The following is a 20,017-nucleotide window of genomic DNA, read 5'->3' as shown; positions in this document are numbered from 1 at the left end:
CTGAGGGCGGGACCTCGCCGGTGGTGCGCGCGCCGCGGTGACGTCAGTCCCGGCGCGACCTCCGGCTCCTCCGGCCCTCGCCAGGTCCTTCCCGGTGTCCCCGTCATGGCGGCCTCTCTTCTGCTGCGGCGAGGACCGTCCGCGGCGCTGAAGGTACAGGGGAGCCGGGCCGGCGGCGGGGGCCCATGTGGGGCCAGGGCCATCCCCAGCCTTCCTGCTGGCCGCTGACCCGCCTCCCGGGTTCAGGGGAGGGCGCGGGCCCGGGGGCGGCCGCTGGGGCGGGCACTAGCCGGGCCCCAGCCCCTCGGCGGACCACGATCCCCCGGGAAGCCCCCGGCGTCGGGACCGTTGAGGACAGGGTCTTGACCTCGTGTTCAGGCCGCAGAGGGGAGGAGGGAGCTCGGAGGGGCCTGGCTCCGCGGGTGACGCACCGGGCCTCCGGGGGCGCCCGCCTGCCTGACCCCGCCTGTGAGGACGGGAAGGGACGAGGGCGTTCTTGCCGGGTAGAAATAAGGCCGCCTCCCGGGACTTACAATCGTGGCGGCTCTTAGGAAAGCGCGGACGGTTCAGTGCAGGTGGCGGGGTTCGGCTTCAGGGTCCGCTGTCGAGCCCCGGAGGCCCCAGGTTCCGAGCGATTGTTTGCGCGGCCGCGTACACGGCCCTGCTTGCGGTCGTGAACGTAGGACACGCGTTTACCTTCGCGCGCACAGCAGAGGCAGCCCCTCCGCGCCGGCTTCGGGAAGAGCGCTCGGCCGCGCGGGCTGTGCGCCCAGTGCTTGCCGGTTCGCTAGGCGGTCGCCGCTCGCCCTGTAAGCGGTTCGGAAGTGGTGGTCACTCGCGTACGCGTGAGCGACAGCCGGACGGCGTCTCTTCTGCTTAGCGCTCTAGGCGTAGGAGAGCGTTTTACAGGAAGAATCAGTACTTTGTGGGTTGGTAGGTGATCGGGGCTACAGCACAGTGTACCCGGGAGCAGCTCTGTCTTGGCTTTTCTCGCAGTTACGTAGTTAATAACGACTGTCCTGTGGGGGGGGTTTCTTACAGTTTTTTTGGTATTTTCCAAAATTTCCGTAATACACATGTTTTGGAAATTGTAATAACTGTGAGAAATAGACCATGTGAATGGCTAGTAATGACACGTAGTATTTCTGTGTCGCGCAGCTTCCGAATGGCTTTACTCTAAAATGTCTGTATCTGTTCGTTCTTCTCTCAGACTGTGCTGCTAGAAGCACGAGTGTGTCGAGGACTTGCTTCCACGGTTTCCCTCTCTGCAGAATCAGGGAAGACCGAAAAGGGACTGCCGCCGAATTCCAAGAGGCAAAGTCCACCAAAAAGTAAGATTTTAATGATGTTCTAAGGGAAAGAGAATGCAGAGTAAATAAAGCAGCCTACTTTCCAAGCATGAGAAGTTCTACTACGTGATGTGATTCTTCATTTCTTTTTTTTTTTAAGATTTTTTAAAATTTACTTAACAGAGATCACAAGTGGTCAGAGAGGCAGGCAGAGAGAGAGGGGAAGCAGGCTCCCCGCTGAACAGAGAGCCCGATGCGGGGCTTGATCCCAGGACCCCGGGATCATGACCTGAGCCGAAGGCAGAGGCTTTAACCCACTGAGCCACCCAGGAGCCCCTGATTCATGTCTAGCAGTGTCCAGATTATAATCAGATGTAAGATCTGTGATGGATTTTAGCCCAAACACATCAGACATGTAACAGTGTTTGACCCAATATTTAGCCCCGAACCAGTTCTGCCTGTGTTTGTTTTTTGTTTTTTTTGTTTTTTTTTTTAATTTTTTTTTTTTTTAAGATTTTTATTTATTTATTGAGAGAAAGGCAGTGAGAGAGAGCATGAGCGAAGAGAAAGTCAGAGGGAGAAGCAGACTCCCCGTGGAGCTGGGAGCCCGATGCGGGACTCGATCCCGGGACTCCGGGATCATGACCCGAGCCGAAGGCAGTCATCCAACCAACTGAGCCACCCAGACGTCCCTTTTTTTAAATTATTTATTTATTTATTTGACAGACAGAGATTGCAAGCAGGCAGAGAGGCAGTCAGAGGAGGAAGCAGACTCCCTGCTGAGCAGAGAGCCCTGACGGACGTGGGGTCATGACCCGAGCCGAAGGCAGAGGCTTTAACCCACTGAGCCACCCAGGCGCCCCTCTGCCTGTGTTTCTTAAGAGCCATACTCTAACACGTAGCAAGGAGTGCAAAGTGCGAAGGCTGGGGCATTGAGATGGCCCAAGTACAGATCCCACAGTCCCGTGGCAGCTCAGAAACCCACCTGGGTTTTCTTCCCCCAGTTGGGGCTTTTCTCAGTGTCTCTGAAACTCAGACTTTGGTTGGCCATGGTCCAGGGTTGCAAGCATCCTTTTATGACCATGGAGAGGGAGTTAAGGACAAGCACCATTTTCCATTACAACTTACTTTGATGAAGCTCCAGGTCTGATCTGTGTCCAGCTGTTTCCATAGTCATTTTGACTGATTGCTGGTTTTTACTTTTTTCTCCTCCCAAACACGATGTAGCATATCCTCGTGGAAGGAAAATGGAAGAGGCAACAGTATATTGTAAATACTTCCGGTAATTTTCTTTTGTAATGCCTGTTCATTGCCAATAACTGATTATAGGGACACCTGACTGGCTCAGTCAGTGGAGCGTAAAACTCGATCTCCAGGTTGTGAGTTTGGGCCCCACACTGGGTGTAGAGATTACTTAAAATCTTAAAAAAATTAAAGATGTATATTGTAGTCTCTGCAGACCTTTATATGTGGTTTGGAATGATCATCTGAGTTGGTCTTATTTTCATTGTTTTCCATTTCCTCAGTTTGAGTATTTGAAAGTGCTTAGTTAGTTTTTGCTTTGTTCCTCCTTAGTAGGCACACAGAACCATTGGCAGCATTTAAAATATTGGCCCATTGTTGGGTGTGCTGGCCCCCAGCTGCCTTTCCTGCCCTGTCGATGTTGGCTGAGGAAACACCCCTTCTGGATGGCAGCTCAGGCAAATTCTGTTTAATCCAGAATGTTCTGTTCCGTTTAACTCAGTCCAGTTTTAAACCCAGTATCCTTTTTTTCCCCTTTTTAGCAAAACCACAGCACCATGATCCCTCCTAAAAGACGTTTACAGCTGGAATGTCAGTTCGATTCTGCACTATGCCTGGCACGTGTTCGGTGTCTGTCAGTGCGCACCGATGATAAGTTTCATCTCGACTTAGGTTATCGCTGCCTGTGGTGGCTTCTAGTCCTGTATCTGCGCTCCTCCGTCCTAGGTTCATGGCACTGGGCTAAGGGATATGTGAGCGGGATGGGTGCTGGGTCTTGGGACGGTTCTGGGTGCAGTTACGAGAAGGGAGCACCGAGCTGGGAGTTGGGCTCCGGCCTGTGTCGTTCCCAGCCCTGGACGCAGAGCCTCCCTGCCCGAGCAGGGCCAGCGGGAGGTGATAACGCGCAGCACGTTTGTGTCCCATAATTTAAAGATCTCTCATCCATGCGTGAGGAAAAAGAAAGATATGCTTCTGAATGGACGTGTGCAGGTCTCTGCGTCTGCCAGAGTGTCAGTAGTTGGCGCCCCGTAGAGGCTCTTCTTGCGGGGCACTTAGCCAGCTTGGAGCCCTGTCCATCCGTGGCTTCGGGCGCTCCAACGGAAGTTGCCTGCATGCAGACTGGGCCCCAAGCGCCCACCCTTGGGGTCGCATCTCTAGTCAAAGGGTCTGCCTCAGAGGCAGGACCCTGGGGTGACAGCGCCTTCTGGCTCACTGCGTCTGGAGCGCCAGCTTCTTGTGGCCCACGCGTCCTTCCCGAGGGGGGCCGCCAGCACAGATGCCCAAGTCCAGGGTCTTCTTGTAGGTCCCCCGTCCCGCAGAACCACCGGGCTCCCCGGCTTTGATGTTCCTTTGAATGCAGGCACTAGCTGGGTTTTGCCTCAGTCAGTGTTGACTTAATAACTCCTGCGTCACTGTAAAGAATCTCTCAGGAAGCCAGAGTTAATCATCCATTTCCAGTCCTTACTTCAGTTTGAAAAGTGAGGACTCTCCGGAAATAGGGCTTTGCTGTATTTATTCCTAACCAGGTGCCAGGCACTGTCCCCAGCACTCCATACAATCTCTCGTCTGGTCCCCAGCACCCTGTGAGTGGACACTGTTACTGTCCCTGCGGTATAGACGACAGAGTCAAGGCGGGAAGAGGTCCGTGAGCTGCCCAAGGTCCCACATAGGGCAGTGGTGGAGTCGGACGTGAACCCAGCCAGTAAGGCCCCACTGTCTGTACTGTTCATCGCTGTGCTGTTCTGCCTCTGAAAAAAAAAAAAAATCTAAATTCTCAGGTATTCATTAAAAAAAACCCCAACTTTATAGCCCTGTACGTGTACAAAAGGAAAAGTTTTAATTAGCATATAAAATTTGAGTAGCAGTTGTGGAAACGTGTTTGTTTTTGAGTGTGCTCTGTGGCCAAGATTAGTTCTGTGACCGAGTGAGAAGGTACAGAAGAATTCCGACGGAGCTAATCCACTTCAAACAGTAATAGTCATTTTTTTTTAAAAGATTTTATTTATTTATTTGACAGAAATCACAAGTAGGCGGAGAGGCAGGCAGAGAGAGGGAGGAGGAAGCAGGCTCCCCGCTGAGCAGAGAGCCCGATGCGGGGCTCGATCCCAGGACCCTGGGATCATGACCTGAGCCGAAGGCAGAGGCTTTAACCACTGAGCCACCCAGGCGCCCCAGTAATAGTCATTTTTGCCTCTAACAAGGAGACCACTGGGGGTGCCCAACTGGCTCGGTCGGGGGCGCGCGCAGGTCTTGATCTCAGGGTTGTAAGTTCGAGCCCCACGTTGGACGTAGAGATTATTTAAAAATAAAAACTTAAAAAAAAAAAAAGGCTTTGATAGGGAGACCACTAAAAACTTGAAGGTCATGCCCTCATTTTTCATGAGTAGAAAAGAGATTGGGGAAGGACAGGTTCCGTTTTGAGAGGAGATAGAGAAGCAGTAGGACTTCTCTCGGTGCTGTTGCTAGAGCTCGTAGACCTTTACTGTGTGTAGGCTGCTGTGGTCGTTTATCTGGTCTCTGACAGTGGAAACAGTCCGCGGACATCCCTGGCCTGTGCTGGGCCTCCCTGGCTAGAGTTAGGGAGCGATGCGCTTTCCTATGTTTGTCAAGGAAGGTCAGCATCAAACTAGAACGCTCAGCGTATGGGCTTCCTGCCTCCAGATAGAGGTTTCATGAGAACAAGCCAGTAGGGTCATAAGGTGAGAGCCGTCGGTCCTCTACACGGGACGGCTTTCTTCCAGTGACATTCTGCACTGCACGGCGGAGTGCGGTCTCCGGAATAGTGGCTCTTAGTGGCAACTCCGGACCCCTGTGGCAACTTCCTTCTGAGTCCCAAGCGGACCCCGGCCCTGTGCTGCACTAGGTCAGAAATCAGCTCATTGAAAAGCAAAATGCAGGGGCACCTGGGTGGCTCAGTCAGTGAAGCATCTGCCTTTGGCTCAGGTCATGATCTCGGGGTCCTGGGATCCAGTCCCCACATCAGGCTTCTTTCTCAGCAGGGAGTCCACTTCTCCCTTTCCCTCTGCCTGTCCCCCCAGCTCGCACTCTCTTGTGTGTGCGCGCTCTCTCTCTCTCAAATGCATAACATATTTTTTATTTTTTTATGTTATTTTTTTTAAGGATTTTATTTATTTATTTGGCAGAGAGAGATTACAAGTAAGCAGAGAGGCAGGCAGAGAGAGAGAGAGGAGGAAGCAGTCTCCCCGAAGAGCAGAGAGCCCGATGCAGGGCTCGATCCCAGGACCCTGAGATCATGACCAGAGCCGAAGGCAGAGGCTTAACCCCCTGAGCCACCCAGGCGCCCCCATAAAATACTTTTTAAAAATGCAAAATGCAATACTTTATTTTAGTCTCTTGGCCTTTCTGTGGAATTCTTCCAATAATTTTAGCATGAATATAAGACACCTTAATGGTGTGCCTGGGTGGCTCAGTGGGTTAAAGCCTCTGCCTTCAGCTTGGGTCATGATCCCAGAGTCCTGGGATCGAGTCCTGCTTCAGGCTCTCTGCTCAGCAGGGAGCCTGCTTCCTCCTCTCTCTCTGCCTGCCTCTCTGCCTGCTTGTGATCTCTGTCTGTCAAATAAATAAATAAAATTTTTTTAAAAAGACACCTTAACACATTTTTATTTCATACTATAGAAATTTCCTTTTCAGTTTCTAAGCGATACCACTGTTGATCCCATTTGAAATTTTCTTTCCATTTTCAGTAGACGATAAACCAACCTACAATGTAATTTTGATAACTTAATTTGCAATTTTTTAAATCCCCACAACAACATTTTGGAAGATTCAGGTGTTGTAACTTTTCTATTCAAAGCAGTTTAAGATACTCCCTATTTTATTTTTTTTTTAAGATTTTATTTATTTATTTGACAGAGAGAGATCACAAGTAGGCAGAGAGGCAGGCAGAGAGAGAGAGGGAAGCAGGCTTCCTGCCGAGCAGAGAGCCCTATGTGGGACTCGATCCCAGGACCCTGAGATCATGACCTGAGCCGAAGGCAGCGGCTTAACCCACTGAGCCACCCAGGCGCCCCGATACTCCCTATTTTAACGTAACTTTTCATACTTAGAAAATTTAGGGGCGCCTGGGTGGCTCAGTGCGTTAAAGCTTCTGCCTTCGGCTCAGGTCATGCTCCCAGCTGGGTCCTGGGATCGAGCCCCGCATCGGGCTCGGCTTAGCAGGGAGCCTGCTTCCCCCTCTCTCTCTCTCTGCCTGCTGCTCTGCCTACTTGTGATCTCTGTCTGTCAAATAAATAAATAAAATTTTAAAAAAGGAAAATTTAGGCTAGTGGGTGTGGGGGCCACTAGAAGTTTCTGAGCTGATTTAGGTACAGTCTAGAGAGAGTTCAAGTGTGCATACCCTCCTTTGCCTAATTTTTTTTTAAGACTTATTTATTTATTTGACAGCGAGAGAGGGAAGACAAGCAGGGGGAGTGGGAGAGGGAGAAGTAGTTTTCCCGCCGAGCAGGGGACATGACACGGGGCTCGATCCCAGGACCCCTCAGGATCATGACCTGAGCCGAAGGCAGACACTTGACAGCCGAGCCCCCCAGGCACCCCTTCTTTGCCTCGTTTTTGTGTTGAATGTGGTCCCAGAGCTCTGTGTGTGTTCTGAGAGTCAGGGCATTCGGGATACAGACCCTGGGCCGGCCGCGCGTGGAGGCGGCAGAGCTGGTGCTGGCCGAGGGGCCAGTGGTGGCTGCCGTGGGGATGCGGGGGCTGGAGGGGTGGTGGTGCAGGGTGTGGGCGTGAGCCGCCACCATCTGCTCTGGCTGGGCCATCAAGCCCTTAACGCGCCCGCTTTCTTCTCGGTGGCCCGTTTCCGATTTGTGGTTATTCCTCCATTTTCTGCATTTCCTGTCCTCCTGTCATGTGTAGGTCCCAGAGCCCAGAGCACAGTGAGAAGCCGCTGTGGGTACTGGGAAGGCAGTAAAGGCGGGACTATGCTTCTTTCCACTTGAGAGGGGAGGGTCGAGGGCTCTTTAGGATGGGAGAGACTCTGGCACCTGAGAACAAAGTCGCTGCATCTGGCGTCTGCTCCGCTGCCGAGTATCTTTAAGTTTTGCTTTAGATTTGGAAAGTAGTTGTAACTTACAACACTTGTCTTATGTTTTTCTTCAAATTTCTGTGGTTAGAAAAGATTTACTACCCGAGAAAATTGAATGAAGTTGGTTCTGATCAGCGTACTAGCAATCTTATATTTTTAATGACGGACTCTACAGAACGCAAGGGTTTTACATTCACACTTACCCTGTCTCCTCCCGCACCCCCCAGCTCAGAACTTGTTGTTTCCAATGATAGACGCACCAAGTTATTTTAGACCTTTTCGGTTGTGTAATACTTTTCTGTGGCCAAGGAAGTCCCCAGATGACTTGTGATTTTGAAGGACTTCTCTTCTCCGTGGGGCACGCTCATTTGAATGACGTTCTCCCCACCCTGTCACCCCCCCCCCCCCCAGCATTCACACACACACACGCACACGCACTTGCATGCACACACCCAAATGCAAACCAGGTGCTTGTCCCTGTCCTGGTTTTTGTTTTTGTTTTTTAAGATTTTATTTATTTGACAGACAGTGATCACAAGTAGGCAGAGAGGGAAGCAGAGAGGGGTGGGGGAAACAGGCTCCCTGCTGAACAGAGAGCCTGATGTGGGGCTCGATCCCAGGACCCTGAGATCATGACCTGAGCTGTAGGCAGAGGCTTAACCCACTGAGCCACCCAAGTGTCCCATGATTGGGGGGGGGCATTTTTTCCCAGAAAGTTCGGGCTCATCCACTGTGGATGACTTTCTTAACATTTGAGAACCATCAGTTTTTTAAAGATAAGAAATTACCCATTTCTAAAACCCTCAGTAGTCATTTGGAAATATCTTTATAGTTTAACCATTTGAAATTTGGGTGAAATTATCATCAAAGAAGTTCTTATTGTGAAAAGTGGAGACAAGTTTGTTACTTCTGTTGGTAAAAATCCCTGTTTTTAAATATTTCAGCTGCGAAGAAAAATCTTTGTGTCTTACTGTTCCCCATCACGTGGCTTGGCTTTGACCTAAGAATGCGTTCCCCTGGAACATTTCTGAGGCTGATTATGTTGAAAATATTATGATAACAAGTTGTTAGTAATGAAATGTCTTTGACTTACTGATAAATTTAGATTGTTTTACAAATTATTGAAAATAATATTCCTCTTTATGCCATTTCCTAGATGTAGTGGAACCAAAGGAGAGGGGCAAGCTACTAGCCACCCCAGCAGCAGCTGAATTGTCTAAAAACTTGTCTTCACCCAGTTCTTACCCATCAGTTGTGAATCCGGGCGGGAGGGTAGCTAGCCCTCGCCCCAGTCCTGAGGATAGCGTGCTATTCACAGATGAAGGGGTTCCAGAGTTTTTGTCAAGAAAGACTTTGGTAGAGTTTCCTCAAAAAGTTATGCCTCCATTCAGAAAAGAGGGTTCGGATTCCAGAGCTGTTCAGGAGAACAGGGGAGGTACAGATGGTTCCTCGTCCTCGTCGTCCTCGTCGTCGAGCTCCTCTGACTCGGAGTCTGATGAGGAGGGCGGCGGCTCCACAGTTGACCCTCCGGTGACAAGCAGGGGCAGAGGAGGCCTTCCCAAACCGCAGGCCTCCCGTTCGCTTGAAAGCGGAGCCCCCAAAATCGCAGCTTCCACCAAAGAAAAGACCCGGTCCGAGCAGGGACAGCCAGACCTGAGCCCTCCAGAGAGGCCCCGGCAGGCAAAGAAGAAAGGGGCCCCTGTGAAGCCATTAGAGAACAGAAAAGACACCAAACTGAAAACCACAGCACCCAGGTTGCAAGCAGATAAGGAGTTGATGAAGCAAAACGTAAAGGAGAAACAAATGGGAAAAATACTTAGATCAAGTGAGAAAGATAAAGAAAGTCCCAAACCACTGGAAGTTAAAAAAGCCTCACCTGACCATGCGAAGTCAGGCTTGTCTACACAGCCGGCTGGCAGCCCCACACCTGCGCCCACGACGTCAGGCTTGTCTACACAGCCGGCTGGCAGCCCTGTGTCGTCGTTGGAAGCGAGCAGAGCAGCGGGGCAGCTGCAGGCACCTCCTGAGACCAGAGATGGGCGTTTGGAGAAACAGGTCCTGGAACGCGATGGGGAGGGGGCGTTTCCCCCGGTCGCCAGGGAAGGTTCTGGAGAGCAGATAATGGGAGGAGTCCTGCAGGCTCCAGAGGAGACACTGGGAGACCAGGTACCACCAGTACAGCATGGGAAGCCGGCAGGCCTGGAGCTCGAGGGAAAGGACGAGACGGCGTCGGCGCCTGGCCCGGCAGAGCGGGACGACACACAGGGTATACCTTGACCTCTGCTCTCTCGAGAACCTCTTTTCCCGTGCGGGTGGCGGGCCGCTGGAGGCCCAGGCGGTGTGAAGAAGTGTCTGCGGTAGCAGTGGGCCCCGGGCCGGGTCTCAGATAAGCAGAGGACTATGGAATTGGCACAGCCCCGGGGCACTTTGCATTTAGGCGGAAGGGGAGGCGGGAGGCCTGGGTCATTTCTGGCCCCCCCCACCCCTCCCCAGCTGTTTAACGTCCTTTCCCTTGACCTTGACTTGCAGAGCCTCTTCTCCGTGGAAGGGGTCTGGGGGACTCCGGTGGGCCGTGCTCGCCCTGTGGGGCGGGCCTCCAGGGAGCGGTGCCTTCCCATTCCTTAGGCCTGAGGGGCAAGCCGGGTTTGGGGCCAACTCAGTGAGCGGTGAGCGGCCCGGGCGCGCCCGGAGCAGCTTCCGCCTTCTTTCCCCAGGATGATGCTTCCTTCTCTGGTTTACCCAAAACACAGTGGGCTGTTCTGTTTTCCCATACTGAACTTTCATGAAGGGCTCTTTCGCTGTCATAATGCTTAGTATTTTGTTCCTTTTGGCTACCGTGTGGCGGCGTACTGACGTGCGGAGAGCTCGTGCTGTCGCTGGGTCAAGGCAGGCAGGCAGGGAGGGCTCCGGGCGCAGAGCCAGGCTCCGCAGAATGTCTGTAAAATGCATCACTAACAGCCGCGGCCCCTTCCTGTTTGCACTCTGGTCTTCCTAAAGCCGCCCCTCTCGCCTCATGTCCGCTGTGTGGTCATTGTTGTTACTGGTTGTGCCGTGTGGACAGAATTTATGGCTTTTCTTCCCTCCGTTTTCTCCCTCTTTCGTTAATCTACAGAAGTGCCCGCGCTTGCCAGACTGGTCAAGGCGTCAGGAACCACACTGCTTCAGTCCTTCTGCTGTAAACTGCAGGGCGATGCCCAGGCCTTTAGGATGACGACAGGGTTTGCACATTGCAAACGACTTTGGAAACCGTTCCCTTCTGATTTTTTACGGACGTGTTCTTTTTCCTGCATTCCTTATGCCCTTCGGAGGCTGAGGCCGACGCTGCCCTGGAGCATGGCCCACTTGCAGGTGCCCCTGGGCGGTGTTCCTGCCCCCGCCGCCTGGCCCCTTGCCCTCTGGCGGGCTTGATTTTCACACGAGTTTTCTGAACCCACATTTCCCTTCAGTTAGCACCATCCGTGTATCTGCTCTGAAGATGTCCCTACACGCATCGGGAGGCTCTTCTCGAGATTGAAAAGGTGTCAGGTCTGAATAAGACATTGTTTTTGTTTAATGCAACTGAACACATGAAAAACAAAACATTTGCTATGAATCCAAGTAGGGAATCTATTTAGGTCCTTTTCCGTGCCCCCCAGGTGGAAGTTGGGAGAGCCCCATTGGCAGAAGTCCAGGACCGGTAGGCACGCCACCCGCAGCCCCCCGAGAGCCACACCTCTGCCCTCTGACACCGCCTGGCCCCGGGCCAGGAAAGGCTGCGTTTCCTTTGCTTCAACCACACACTTTGACTTCTAGGATGACCAGACATTCTCCACAGAAAGAAATAGAGTTTCCAGTTTATATATTTTAGTCTGAATCTACAGTATACCAACAACTTTTTCAGAAAAAGTTGAAAACTCGACACGTCATTTCCACCCCCCACGAGCTGGTGGTTGTGTCGTTAAAACAGAGTCTGACGATTCTTAGGCTCGCTTCGGAACAGTTTTCCCTGCTGCTGGTTTGAGAGGAGACCGCTCTCTGACGGATCTGGGGTTTTTCCTGCGTCTTTAAGTGGCCTGAAGGTGACCCCGTAGCCGTAGGCATTTTCAGAGTTCTACGAAGTCGGGTGTTAATGACTCGCAAGCGTCCCATTGGGAAGCGGGTGTGTTTTTGGAAACATTTTCAGCTCGTTCCTTTATTTTGCTTCTGAAGACCCTGTTGCTTTCACAGGCTTTTCTGTTTGGACCATTTATTTCAGGCAGGGTGTGTGAGGAGTGCTGGGTGCGCCCGCGGAGGCCCTTGTGTCCCGTGTCCTCACAGGTCTTGCTTTCCCCCCCGCAGAGCCCGCTCAAGCCGCCAGCCCCGCCGAGCCGTTCGATAACACCACGTACAGGAACCTCCAGCACCATGACTACACCCCGTACACCTTCTTAGACCTCAACCTGGACCTGTCCAAGTTCAGGATGCCCCAGCCCTCTTCCGGACGGGAGTCCCCTCGCCACTGAGCGCCCCCTTGACAGAAGAAAGCTTCCGGTGTCTGGGCAGCAGAATAAAACCCGCTCCGGCCATGCCGTGCGTGATCCGTGTCCGTTGGCGGCGAACAGCGAATTCGCGGCTCTTCGTGCAGCTGTGCGTGCAGGCGCATCTGTACACGGGGTTTGCCCGTGAGCCGTAGCCTCAGAGAGTCGTAGGCACCTTGCATCGCTGCGATCCGCTGTGTCTGCTCCCTGGTCTGTCGTTAGTCTGTCTCACCAGCTCGGCGCTGGTGAATGTAGTGATACCTTCGAGTTTGGCAGACCTGGTTCTTGGGAAAGCCAGACTAGGAGTTCTGCTGGTCCTAACCACTGTACTGCAAAGAAAATAAACACTGAGTTACAGCGCTTCAGTATTAGAGAAGGAACAGAAGCCTTTTGTTCACCTGCGTCGGGCATAGGCTGTCAGCTCGGGGATGTGTTCAGCGGGGGGGTTGGGGACGGAGGTTGGTTTCGTGGGGTCTGGCGGAGCAGCTCTGCCCCCGATGGCCACGGCCGACTCTGGGCTCTTCAGGCTACAGAGGGTTTCTGGGTCAGTCACGGGGCCTTCTAGCACTCATGGTAGCGTCACTCACGCCTGGTGTGCCAGTAGTGTGGAGGGACTTGGGTGGCGGTGGGCGGTGTCTCTGCGCCCGCGCCCGGTGGGGACAAAATAAACCGTCTCCTGGGGGAGAGTCCCGTCCTGTGAGGTTACTCCGAGGCAGTTATGGGAGGTGGGCCCGTTTGTTAGGGCGGCTCAGCTCCGCCTGAAGGGGACCCCCCCGCCGCCCCACCTCGAATCCCTATCATTCTAGTGGTTCGCTTTGTTCTCACACGGCGGCTGTCAATGGGCCCGGACTCCTGGACGATACGTCGCTTCGTCTGAATTCTGGTCCTTGGCCTTTTCGGTGCACAGTGAACAACACAGTGTCTGTAAATTACAGTTCACTTTTCTCTAATCCCGCATTTCTCGAGCTCGTCCAGGTGAGAACACCGGCATTGAAAACTACGATTGTGGGGGGCGCCTGGGTGGCTCAGTGGGTTAAGCCTCTGCCTTCGGCTCAGGTCATGATCCCAGGGTCCTGGGATCGAGCCCCACATCGGGCGCTCTGCTCAGCGGGGAGCCTGCTTCCTCCTCTCTCTCTGCCTGCCTCTCTGCCTACTTGTGATCTCTGTCTGTCAAATAAATAAATAAAATCTTTTTTTTTTAAAGATTTTATTTATCACAAGTAGGCAGAGAGGCAGGCAGAGAGAGAGGAGGAAGCAGGCTCCCCGCTGAGCAGAGCGCCCGATGTGGGGCTCGATCCCAGGACCCTGGGATCATGACCTGAGCCGAAGGCAGAGGCTTAACCCACTGAGCCACCCGGGTGCCCCTGCATGAAGTTCTTCGCTGGTTATTTTCCAGTCTCTCCGGGAGTTGGCTCCTTCTCCCCCAACCTCCAAAAAGGCTTGAGAGCCAACACAAGGGGTGCTGGCCACGGCTGTGTGTGCAGGACCCGCCATGGTGTGTCCTCTAGCAGCGCCACACCTGCCCGCGCTGCAGTTTTTGGATCCTTGCTCGTCCCCCTGCTCTCAGCGCAGCCGGAATCGTCTGTGTGACTGTCACTTGTGCTGTGTTTTGTATTGTTTCCTTAAGGGGGATTTCCAGAAACCGGTCTGATGACTCACGTGGGATCCACAAACGTTGGTGTTGCTTCAGTTTCCACAAGGGTTTTAATTTTTTTTAATATACTTTTCATTTTTTATTATTTAAGATTTTACTGAGAGCTAGCACGAGTGAGCAGGGGGAGGGGCAGAGGGAGAGAATCTCAGTCTCCCACTGAGCGTGGAGCCCGATGGGGCAGGGGCAGGGGCAGTGAGGGCTCGATCCCATGACCCTGAGATCATGACCTGAGCTGAAGCCAAGAAGCCTTTGCTCAACCGACCGAGCCGCCCAGGCACCCCTCCACAAGGCTTTTAAACCCGTTTAATAGGTTCAAGTGGAATAAGATAATGATTCCATTCCCTTTTGTATTTTCCCTGTCACCGGAACGGTGGCATCTTCCCGGACGCCTGCTCTCTTCCACCTGTCACAGGAAATACCCTGGACTACGAGGAAGTCCAGCCCTTGCTCATGCGGAATTCTGGTCCTGACGTTGCCCGGCAGCTGCTTAATAACCGAAAACCAGCAGATGCTTGTGCGGCTCGTCTGGTTCTGCCTCCAAGCACGGGCTTCTGTCTGAATGGTCGGCGTTCTCTCCTGCCGGTCTCAGCCAGCACCCAGGACCCAGCGACGTGCTCCTCCGCTCCCAGCTCGCCACGCAGCCCATCTGGCCGCGGCCCCACACCCTGCACGTGGGAGGCAGCCAGATGTTTCTAGAACGGGCCCGACGTACGACATGCAAACAATGCAAAGCCACGTGAGCCGTCAGGCTTTCTGTGAAGGGCCGGAGGGGGGTTCTTTGAGGTTTGCCCTGTGTAGTCACTGTCCCACGTCTTGTTCTTACAACCTTTAAAAATGGCAAACCCATTCTTGGCTGTGGGCCTCTCGTGGTGGCAGAGGGGCCGTGGTATTGAAGGGGCGGCCAGAGGCCACTTCATGCAAGGACGGGCTGGACACTCAGATCATGGGTGTGTTTCTGGGGCTCAGCGTCCAGCCTCCGCCGCCTCCTCCCCCTGACCGCCGTCCCTCTGCCCTCCAGCCATCTTTATTCTAGAAAGGATTTGAAACACAGACTAGGGTGTAAGAGTTAACGGGCAACGTGGGGTTCCTTACAGGGCGACGTCACTCTCGTGGGCCTGTAAGCAACTGGTCTAAGTGCTCGCCTTATGCTGGGCCTGGGTCTGGGCCGCGGGTTCAAAGACTGTGCACACCTCTCCCCAGTCCCAGCCTCAGGAAGGAGGCCTGGGGAAAGCCATGCGAGGAGATGTGCTGAGCCTCATAGCAGAAGGGCTGTCTGGGGAAGAGAGAAAGTTGATCAGAGAAAGCTCTGTGGGACAGGACATCTACCGTGGATGTTGACAGTGACTGGGAAGCCCCCAGGTTGGTCTTCGAGGTGTTGGGATGGGTCTGTGCCAAGCCCCGGACGGGGACCCTGCTGGAGGCCACGGTTTGAGGAGGGACACGCAGCAAGGATGGGGGCTGAATCGTACGCTCGGGCTCTGTGTTAGAGATCCCAGACGCCACCATGAAACCACCACCTGAGCCGGGGGTGGGGGGTGGGAGGCGGGGGGCGAGTGGGGGGGAAGGGGGCTTCAACAACAGACGAGTGTTGTCTCGGTTCTGGACGTTGGAGATGAAGGTACTGGCTGAGGCAGCGGATAGGTCCCTGTTCATGGCTTGCGGGTGGCCATCTTCCTGTGTCCTCACACCACGGGCCGCTCCCTGGAGTCTCTCCTAAGGGGACCCTAACCCTATCCTGAGGGCGCCCCCAGAACTTGTCTAGCCCTAGCTTCCTCCCAGAGGCCACACTACCAGTCATCGGCCCTCGGGAGTTTAGGGCTTCAACACAGGAACTGGGGCGGGAAACACAAAAATTCAATTTTAATAAAAACCTAATTTTTCTTAAAGCTTTTATTTACAAATCGTACCACCCTATTTATAAATAAACTCCAATTTTTATAGATTTTTTAAAAAAGATTTTACTTACTTATTTGACACACACAGAACGCACACAAGCAGGGGGAGCAGGAAAGGGAGAAGCAGAACCCCAGCCGAGCAGGGAGCCCGAAGGGGGCTCGATCTCAGGACCCCGAGATCATGACCTGAGCCGAAGGCAGACGCTTCACGGGCAGAGCCCCCCAGGTGCCCCTAAATAAATTCCAATATTAATGAACATTCTTAAACTTAAGAAATAAATTTTATTGGACATTCATTTCTTAGTACAATGTATTGGAACTTTTTTTCTTAATTTTTTTTAACTGTTGGTATTCTTTTTTTTTTTTTTTAAAGATTTTGTTTATTTATTTGACAGACAGAGATCACGAATAGGCAGAGAGGCAGGCAGAGAGAGGGGGAAGCAGGGTCCCCGCTGAGCAGAGAGCCTGATGCGGGGCTGGATCCCAGGACCCTGAGACCATCACCCGAGCCGAAGGCAGCGGCTTAACCCACTGAGCCATCCAGGTGCACCTGGAACTTTTTTTTTTTTTTCAGTTCCTGTATCCATGGGTACATGTTACTTAAGGCTGGAAGGGGTTCAATGAAACATAACAGAAAAGAAAAAAAAAGATGGGTAGACCCATTATCGAGGATGGATTCAGGTTTTGTGGGACCTGATAGAATCTAGAGGGCTCTTTTTAATAAATACAATACAAACATACAAATTCAAAGTCGAATGTGACCAGGAATATTATATAGGATGAGGAAAAATAGCTTACAAATTTTAAAAGCTGGTAGATACTATAAACCTCACAAAATCCAGAATAATAACATTTTAATTAACGACTTAACATACTTCTATATGTGCCAGGCAGCTAAGGAAAAAACAACTTTGGAGGAGCACCTGGCTGACTCAGTGGGTTAAGCTTCTGACTCTTGACTTTGGCTCAGATCACGATCTCAGAGTCATGAGCTCGAGCCCTGTGTTGGGCTCCACGCCGCTGAGTGTGGATCCTGCTTAAGATTCTCTCTCTCCCTCTGCTCGTCCCCTACGCCCATGCACGTGGGCTCACACTCCCTCTCTCAAAAACAAAAAATAACTTGGTGGGGCCGTCGGGGGGTGGGGGTGCGTGGGGGGCTCAGGTGGCTTATAAGGCGTCTGCCTTCGGCTCAGGTCACAGTCCCGGGGTCCAGGGATGAACCCTGCATCAGGCTCCCTGCTCAGCGGGGGGCCTGCTTCTCCCTCTGCCTCTACTGCTGCTCTCCCTGCTTGTGATCGCTCTGTGTCAAATAAATAAAGTATTTTTTTTTAAGATTTTATTTATTTATTTGACAGAGAGAAATCACAAGTAAGCAGAGAGGCAGGCAGAGAGAGAGGAGGAAGCAGGCTCCCTGCTGAGCAGAAAGCCCAATGTGGGGCTCGAACCCAGGACCTGGGATCATGACCTGAGCCGAAGGCAGCGGCTTAACCCACTGAGCCACCCAGGCGCCCCTAAATAAAGTATTTTAAAAAATAACTTTGGGGGGCGCCTGGGTGGCTCAGTGGGTTAAGCCGCTGCCTTCGGCTCAGGTCATGATCTCAGAGTCCTGGGATCGAGCCCCGCATCGGGCTCTCTGCTCTGCGGAGAGCCTGCTTCCTCCTCTCTCCGCCTGCCTCTCTGTCTACTTGTGATCTCTCTCTGTCAAATAAATAAATAAAATCTTTAAAAAAAAATAACTTTGGGCTGTATACTTTTTCTTTCTTTCTTTTTTTTTTTAAGATTTTATTTATTTATTTGACAGAGAGAGAGATCACAAGCAGGCAGGGAGGCAGACAGAGAGAGGAGGAAGCAGGCTCTCCGCAAAGCAGAGAGCCCGATGCGGGGCTCCATCCCAGGACGCTGGGATCATGACCTGAGCCGAAGGCAGAGGCTTTAACCCACTGAGCCACCCAGGCACCCCGGGCTGTATACTTTTTCTGAAAGATTTATTTATTTGAGAGAGAGCACACACAAGCTGAGGGAGGGACAGAGGGAGAGAGAGAACCCCAAACCAACTGCCCGCTGAGCGCAGCCTGATCGGGGGCTCGATCTCACCATCGTGATCGATCTCACCATCGCGTGATCACCGAGATCACAACCTGAGCTGAAGTCGAGTCTGACGCTTAAGGGACCAAGCAAGTCAGACGTCGCTGGGCTGCACTGGCTGATTGCCTCCGCACGTGGCCGTTTCATAGCCTGTTTCGCTAGATGTAAGGATAGTGGCGTGTTTCCTCCAGCACTGTTGATCAAAATTACGTTTTGGTAGTTTAGATCCATAAACGTGACCGCACACAGACCTCTTTGCTGTTGTGGGGCTCCTTCAAACACGGATTCTGAGAAACTTGATTTCACATGATGCCGTCAAAAAAGGAAAAGCGAGGCCCGTGTTTACGTTCTCGACAGAGAGAATTCTGTTGGTCTAGGTACAGGTGGGAGCTGAGTCCTCTGAAATGAGTTTTTGTGATTAAAAGGATTTCCTCCAAGTAGCTTCTGTTCCATGTGCGTCAAAGCCCGCACACGCATCCCACCCCACATCAGGTATTTCTGGTGCCAAGACACCTGGGACCCGGCCCCATCACACTTGTGGCCACACCACGCGTTCATAGCAGGGGGTGGGGGGGCGCATTCCTGGTCACGTGGCACAGTCATAGCCGCATTTGCGATCACGGACGTGTCCACACCACAATACCTGCTCTGGTAACCACCTTCACATCGGAGCTCCTGGCGGGTCTGCTCAGTGGAAACCAGGAGTATGCCTGGAAGCTATTCCCACACCAGACAGCTGTCACCAGCTTAGCTACCCGGGGGGACACAGTGTGTATCTCTAAATACATCCCACTAAGCCCAGACGAGGTGTACCCCCGGGCAGGCAGGTCCCAACATGTCCCAGCCACTCTGACACCAGGCAGGAGAGATGGGGGCTGACCATGCTGGAGAGGAGGTGGTCTGCAGTGAATGGGATCCAGAGGTCTCCCTTTTGGAGATGTGACACCGGCTGACCTTGGGAAGCCTTGGCTGGACCCCAGCATGCTCTGGGGAGGGACCTGAAACTTGTCTCCGTGGCCCCACGGGAGCGCCCCCACTGGGCAGGAGTAAGTGTCCCCGTTCGTCCACACTCCAGGCTTAGTGATGGCCAAGGGCGCCTTCACACTGAAAGCGGCAGCCCTCCCTCATGACGTTGATCTGTATCTAACATGGACACGTAGCAAGGAATGAGTGACACTGCCGACAAGTGACAGCAGGTAAGACGGCCCCACACCCGAAGTGAATAAGGATTTCTGGCATTCAGTTCTCAGATGGCAAAAATGAGTGCCTGTGTTTCCCCCACAAGTCTGGAGAACCCAATGTCTCCCGTCCTGTGCCTTTAACTTGAGGATGTGACCTTGATCTGTCGGAAGTCAGTGCAGCCTTGTCCCGGTCTCCCTGAAATCACAGGACACACGCAGCCAGGACACGGTCAGTAGCACACTTGCCACGTGCTTCCTCGTGGGACAATGGCAGAAGATGCCCTGGGCTGGCGTTCGCGGCAGGCTTCCAGCAAATACTGGATGCCACCCGAGCTCCGTGACCGATGGACAGTGCCGCGAGGGTCCTTCCATGTCTGCTTTGTTGTCTGGGCACCCCCCTCCTTCTCCTTAACAGGGGTGGGGGGGTATAAGAGCCACATCCCCCTCTGACCGCCGGTCGCACGTCCCCGGCCCCGGAGGCACAGCACCCTGACACAGGCTGAGACATCTGGGGGTCCCGCCACGCTTTATCCTCAGCAGAAACACATGTGAGGCCAGGGAGAACCACTCCCCGTGGGGTCACGGTGCCCCAGGGACGGGGCTTCCCCGGCACTGTGTGTGGCTGCTTGACGCGGGGTCCTGCAAGCGCACAGTGTCGGGGCGGCCGCCGGCAGGGTGAGAAGTCAGCCTGCCTCCCCGAAGCGAGAGTGGGCTGCTGGGGGGAGAGGGGGAGCCCTCCGGAGCCCCAGCTGTGCGGGCGGAGCACAGTGGAAGACAAGGGGCCTGAACTCATTCCCTCCCGACTGCCTGGGCCGTGCGTCCCGTAGCACAGTACAGACACCTCTCGTTCGTCCAGGGCTGGGCGCTTGCAAATCAGGTATTAAGCCAAGTCACGGTGGGAATGAAACAGGAATGTCGGCAACAAACCGTCTTCCTCGGCCACCGCAAGTGGAGGTGAAGACGATGGGGCGGCGTCCCAGGAGGCAGGCTGTTTGCTGGGCTCCGTGAAGAAGCAGCTCCTCCTGCCGAAGAAGGTGAGATGTCTCTCCCGTCGCCCCCACCTGCTGGATCCCCAGCCCGGCAGGGATGCAGCCCGTGGGTGGGAGGACTCGGGGGCGTGGGGGGGGGGTA

The 20,017-nt window shown here is 53.3% G+C and overlaps 1 protein-coding gene across 2 annotated transcripts; it reads left to right on the top strand.

Moving 5' to 3' along the window:
* The first annotated feature begins 8 nt into the window (after positions 1 to 8).
* Positions 9 to 12,442, top strand: NDUFV3 (NADH:ubiquinone oxidoreductase subunit V3). 2 transcript variants are annotated; one of them, XM_047719270.1, is made up of 4 exons: positions 9 to 153; positions 1,211 to 1,331; positions 8,732 to 9,841; positions 11,893 to 12,442. In XM_047719270.1, the coding sequence occupies exons 1-4, from the start codon at positions 106 to 108 to the stop codon at positions 12,054 to 12,056; spliced, it is 1,443 nt and encodes a 480-aa protein (XP_047575226.1). In that variant the 5' UTR covers positions 9 to 105; the 3' UTR covers positions 12,057 to 12,442. The 2 variants fall into 2 exon arrangements, with proteins under 2 accessions (XP_047575226.1, XP_047575234.1); XM_047719278.1 differs by lacking the exon at positions 8,732 to 9,841 and having other exon boundaries at positions 10 to 153.
* Positions 12,443 to 20,017: the final 7,575 nt, after the last annotated feature.

Source organism: Lutra lutra, chromosome 1, assembly GCF_902655055.1.
Source record: "Lutra lutra chromosome 1, mLutLut1.2, whole genome shotgun sequence".
Taxonomy (NCBI): Eukaryota; Metazoa; Chordata; class Mammalia; order Carnivora; family Mustelidae; genus Lutra; species Lutra lutra.
This window is presented reverse-complemented; position numbering and strand designations above follow the sequence as displayed.

Coding starts and splice junctions, on each gene's coding strand:
- NDUFV3 (XM_047719270.1), top strand. CDS start 106: ATGGCGGCCTCTCTTCTGCTGCGGCGAGGACCGTCCGCGGCGCTGAAG. Junction 154..1,210: donor GACCGTCCGCGGCGCTGAAG/GTACAGGGGAGC, acceptor TTCTTCTCTCAG/ACTGTGCTGCTAGAAGCACG. Junction 9,842..11,892: donor AGAGCGGGACGACACACAGG/GTATACCTTGAC, acceptor TCCCCCCCGCAG/AGCCCGCTCAAGCCGCCAGC.